Source organism: Macrobrachium nipponense, chromosome 28 (assembly GCF_015104395.2).
Source record: "Macrobrachium nipponense isolate FS-2020 chromosome 28, ASM1510439v2, whole genome shotgun sequence".
NCBI lineage: Eukaryota > Metazoa > Arthropoda > Malacostraca > Decapoda > Palaemonidae > Macrobrachium > Macrobrachium nipponense.
The window spans coordinates 71,580,635-71,586,736 of record NC_087217.1 but is presented as its reverse complement, the minus strand read 5'-3'; the positions used below and the strand labels follow the sequence as shown (position 1 = coordinate 71,586,736).

The following is a 6,102-nucleotide window of genomic DNA, read 5'->3' as shown; positions in this document are numbered from 1 at the left end:
AAATGAAGAGCATTGATATATATGTGTATGTATATATATATACCATACATACATATATATATATAATGTGTGTGTGTGTGTTTATAGGGTATATATATGATATATATATATATATATATCTATATATATATATGTGTGTGTGTGTGTGTGTGTGTGTGTATAATGTATATATGTTTTTTTTATATATATATATAATATATCTATATATACATATATATATATATATGTATAATATATATATATATATATATATATATAGATATAAAGAGAGAGAGAGAGAGAGAGAGAGAGAGAGAGAGAGAGAGAGAAATAGAAGAAAAGAGAGAGAGAGAGAGAGACGTAATGATAACTGTAATTCAAAATAAAATTACCTTTAAGCAAGTTTTGATGTTTTTTTTCGCAACGGGGATCACACACTGAAAGACGTAAACCTTGTTATGAGTCACTAGGAAAAACAGACATTGACAAAGCACACGTATTATGTATCTGTACACTGACTTAATATTTGCCAAACTGAATTAAACATTTTGTTGTTGACAGCATTCACTGGTCAGATTTACGATACGAAATACAAAACAGTTTTGCAGACATTGTGAAACATTCGTATCACCATTACATTAATCACTGTCGAAAACATATTGCTTTGTACTGATTATTTGTCAAAGATCCTGCTTTGAAAGGTCACAGATCACAAGAATAATTGGAAAAATATTGTCATCAGACAGACCGTCACGATAGATGAAGAAAAATTATGTAATTTTAAGAATTAATTGAGCCTTCCTGAAAAAAAATCTAATTTGGACTCGATAAAATTCAATACTGTAACCAACGGTACTCAATCTAATGAAGTTTGTACAGTGAAGTTCGTTTAGTCAGAAAGACTTGATCCACTTGAACTTCAATATAACACTGAGACAGGGCAACAGTTTAAGGAAAGACAATGAATACGTACAACAATGTTGTTACATTTACTGAAAAATATGGAGGTCTCAGACACTGACTTATAAGCCTGCAGCTTCCATGCGTATCAAAATTAATTTCACATCTGTTTGAGTCTCTCTCTTAGACGTCGATGGAGTAATCGACCGAATTCCGCCCTCTGAACTTGGCGTCACTGTACCATCGGGGGGGCGGAAGGATGTCGCGATCACACTCCGCCTCACTCACCTCCGGCGGGTCTTGGCTTCGGCCTCTGCGGCTGGGGCGCCCTGAGAGGTGGTGCCCCACGACCCCAGGGTAGGACGGAGGCATGGCCGCAGGAGGCGTTGCCGCTGCATTCACATGGAGCCCTCCCAGCACAGCCTTCACGCCCTCCACTGTCACACGGGACCTGCGAAGGAGGTAGGGGCGTGAACTTAGGAAGTCCTCACCGCCCCCAGAGGAGCCTCGTCAGTAAGTTAAGAAGGAATCTAACAGGAGACTGAGAAACAGAAACATAAAATACTTTTCCCATATTTTCTTTGGCGTCTTCCCTCTGACAGCCCCCGTCAAGTTATGTGAAAATAATTCATGAGAACATCTTCTAGTCAGCAAAATATGGCATAATCAGACGTCACCAAATGGCAATGCCTTTCATTCCTTGGGACGTAATAATCATAACGTGAAACTTTTATGCGTTTCCAGTTCCTCCCATTAACAAAAAGAAAAGAAAAAAAAAAAAAAAAAAAAAAACGATAAGCATCGTGCCTCCTAAAAATATGAAAATTCCTTCCAAAAGGAAAACTACGAAGCAGGAAATTTACGCTTTGATTTGCTTTAGTTTTGTATAAAAGAAAAGGCGTACTAACGCTTTTTATATCCGCGGGATGAGTGTGAACTTTATGACATGCAAAAACCAAATGAATGGGCAAAAAGGGAGAGAAATACAATTAGAAGTTTGATTACTTAGTTTCAACTGATTTTTTTTTTTTTTTTTTGCGTCTAACTGCCGAAATTTCCATCCATTTGTCCTTAATAATATACAGCTTCAGACATTGCAGCTATAAAGCATTCTACTTTTCTCTTCATGTCGATCAAGTGAAGAAGTAGGATATGTGACAAAACCCTAGATAGTATCTGCTTCTAAGGTAGAAAGATATTGATATTTACTTGGAAAAATATTGTTTCACACGGCTTTATACACATTGTTCGTAAATGACTGAATAAAAATCTATGGTATCGTGTGCTCCTTATGCACACACACAAAAAAAAAAGCATGACCATATCCAACGCTTTGAAGCTGTAAATAATTTTTGTACTTGATGTATGCATGTATGTGTTTTGTATTTTGATTTTACTTGTATTGATACTTACAGAAGTATACAAACAACTGAAATTACATATTAGTTGCAAATCCAAAATATTTGCAAATCTCATTTACATGTTTGGGATCCTGTACCTTTATCTCTTTTAAAGAGTAGATAGAAAATGGGGTACCGAAGATGATGTAAAATTAATATTGTATCTTTATGTAAAATATAAAAAACAAGATAGCATGTAAATGAATTATGAAACTTAATGACTAAAAAATTTAGCTTAGCTTTGACTATACCGCACAAATTTAATGAAGATTAGGTACGTATTCTTCCATTTTCAAATAAAGAAAACAAAAAGAAATAATGCTGTTTTGATTTGTTTTTTATAATTCTAAACACTTGAAATGATACTGAATTTGATAAAAAAAAATCTCTCTTGCATTTATGATTTTCAGCCTTTATGTGATATCCGCTTTACATTAACAGCCTCTGTATAAATGAAAAGGCATTTTACACATTTCTTCACGTGTCTAAAGTTTTCATTATTCAACCCGGACCAAGAAGACCTGTTACGGTTTAATAAAATAATACCTTGATATTGAAATGGGTTGGAACTGTTTTTATAAAGAAAACGTTTTTTTTTTTTTAGAATTTTTAAAGAAAGGGTACCATTTATTATAATGTTTAGAAAACGAAAACATTTAATTCAATTTTAACAGGCAGCGTACCTTCAACAGAATTTCTATTTAGAGTAATATTATCAAGATTATTATAGAGGGTACCTTCAACGGATATTTTACAGGAAGGTTACATTTCATTGAGTTTTACACAGAGGGGAAGAGCGAGCACACGTAATTTGATTTTTATTTTTACAGAAAGGGTGCCTTTAATGGATTTTTAAAGGGATTACCTTTAATGGAATTCCTAAGTTTACAGGTACCCTCAACGACCTATACTCTGTTTTTTTCCATCTGTCCATCCGCCTGTGGTGTTTTTGTATGGTAACACTGCGATCCGAGCTTTAGATAGTTACATTCAGCTTACATTCAACGATTATAATAATATCCTATTTCGAATATTAACGGTGTAATTCGCATACAGTAAATTATGAAAACACTTTTCAGTTGCAAATGTACACCCAAATATCCTTTTATTTACCTAAAACTTACACATAGCGTAACTATCTAAAGCCCGGGACGCAGTGTTACCGTACAAAAACACCACAGGCGGATGGACAGATGAAAAAAAAAACAGAGTATAGTAACGTTGATGAAATTAAAGAAAGGACACTTCATAATAATTTCCCCAAGAAAGCGTACCTTCATTGGGATGCTTAAAGATGGTTTACCTTTAATGAAATTTACAGAGTAATTTTAATGGAGTTTTCAAGAGTACTTATAAGTTATCGTTAACTGTATCTTGAATAGATTTTTGAAAGAAAGGGACACCTCTATTAGAATTAAGGAAGGGCACCTTTAGAAAAATTTTTAAAATGAGGGTACATATAGTAAAACTTTTAAAGTGAGGATACCTTTGGCCAAATTTTTAAAGTGAGGATACTTTTGGTAAATTTTTTTAAAGCGGCAGTACCTTTACAGAAACTTTTAAAAGTATCGTTTAGTGATTCTTTGTTTCCACGAAAGAGTGACGGTAATGGCAATTTTATTGAGAGAATGTCTTTAAACAAACTTTCATAGAGATGGTACCTTTAACAGAATTTCTAAAGTGATGGTACCTTCTATAGGTACCATCAGGAAAGGGTACCCTTAATTTAATGGTATTATTCTAGAAGTGACACTTTAATGGAATATTCAGATAAAAGGTACTTTTAATGAAATTTTAATAAAAGAAGGTACCTTTCCTTGAAATTTTAAAGATGTCTGTTCGATTCTCCCTGACATTGCTAAGGAAATTTACGCTCAGTTCGATCTCTCATAGCAATTAGAAGACAAAGCAGACCCATCAATTAAGTGTATAACATTATCAGTATGTGTTTTTAATACAAGAGATGCTTGTATTAAAAACACATTAATATAACATGGAAAAGTCTAGTTTTGAGAGCCACGATGCTGAACCTCTTTTTAATAAAATGAGGAAGTTACTTCAGTGACGGTGACTGGAATCGACAGATATCAACAATGCAGTTAAACGCCTTGCAAGAAGTCGGTTAACCTTATCTTGAAAAGGTTACTCATGTATGATATATTTTACGTGAATTTTATTAGGCCATCCCTATAATATATAAAAATTAAGCAGGGTATCATGAAGAACTATTGATACTTAATATGTGTTTTTAAGACTAAATAATCACATCGTTTACTTGTTTAGAAGCTAATCTTAAGATTATGCCAAGCTGGGAATCTTTTATCGTAAAGGGAGAAAAAGAATCCTTTCGAATAGGTTCCTCGTTGTCTTTCATCATTCAAGAACACAACAAGTCCTATCCAGAAGGTGAGACTTTATCATAAAGATGTTTAGGGCTGGTGGAAGGTAGAGGAGTAACTATTACAAGTACAAAAACGAAATACATAATTCAAGCCAAAGTCGGAAATTAATCTTATGGCGTCATAACAGCAAAATAAAATACAATAGAAAATAAGAATTTCGTAGAGAAAATAAAAACAATCCAATGTCGAACTCTACTCAAATCAAACTTTTGCAAAACAAAGTTTCAGTCGGTGCTATCATGCAGGTATAAGGTATTATACAACTAAAGGCTCCTCCTACCAAAATCTCTGACAGTCAAGCGTATACTATTCTATATGATAACATGCAGGTGTAACTGTGTGCACAGCGTCTGTCTCTCATTGCATACAGAGTAACAGGCTAGTCTCTCATTGCATACAGTAGTGACTTTGTACATTTGGTCAATCTCTCATTGCATGCAGGAGTGACCGTGTACCTTGCTCTTGCGTGACGGAGGAAAGACTTTCGTTCAGTGGTGGGGGAGGGTTCAGGGGAGGTGCTCGACTCGGCGTGGTACAGCAGGTCTGAAATACCCAACCCAACTTCAACTAGGATTCTTATCTATTATGTGAACCTTATACTTAAATACAGCAGATAAGCTGAGCTAGCAGCCTCTGTTCATCATGAAAATGGTCTAGTGAATCTATTTCAATCAATTTCAGTTTAGGATTAAATTGTCTAGGAATGTGAGCGTTGTTTTAAATTGCTCGACAAAACATTGTGATCCTTAAACAGAATACTGTACTCGTTACTATGTGCCCTTTGCGCACAAACAGCATTATCCCAAACTGCTTTATGAGAAAATGATTACTGTATAAAAACCCATTTAGAAACTACAAGGAATTAGCCTACAACGTAATGAGCGTTACACTGAAGCATTATAATTTAAGCTTTCTTATTTATTCTCATTCAAACCAAGATGTATCCTGAACACCATAAAAAACTAAGATATAAGTTTCTTATTCAGCATGGAATGATTTTAAGAAAGAGCCATTCAATCATGTGAAATATGAGCTGCATAATTTTGCAGCGTGATAATTATTCCTCATTATTTTTTCTTATTGTGAAAATGAAAGATATATACTCATTGCGGCAAAGTGACATTAGTATTCTCTAAGGATGCTGTAATTCATTCGTCTTATAAAATAAATGTTATTTGTAGGAACTCAGAATGTAAATAACTATACTCTGTTTTTTTCCATCTGTCCACCCGCCTGTGGTGTTTGTGTATGGTAACACTGCGTCCCGGTCTTTAGATAGTTACGCTATGTGTAAGATTTAGGTAAATAAAAGGATATCTGGGTGTACATTTGCAACTGAAAAGTGTTTTAATATTTTACTGTATGCGAATTACACCGTTAATATTCGAAATAAGATATTGTTATTATTGTTGAATGAAAGC

General features: G+C 34.2%; 1 protein-coding gene across 1 annotated transcript in view; it reads right to left on the bottom strand.

Moving 5' to 3' along the window:
• Nucleotides 1-325: 325 nt before the first annotated feature.
• Nucleotides 326-6,102, bottom strand: part of LOC135201872 (cell adhesion molecule Dscam2-like) — a 220,196-nt gene continuing 214,419 nt past the window's right edge. Inside the window, 2 exon segments of the mRNA XM_064231173.1 lie at nucleotides 326-1,330; nucleotides 5,137-5,224. Of these exon segments, the coding sequence (XP_064087243.1) occupies nucleotides 1,063-1,330; nucleotides 5,137-5,224 (356 nt within the window). The 3' untranslated portion in view covers nucleotides 326-1,062.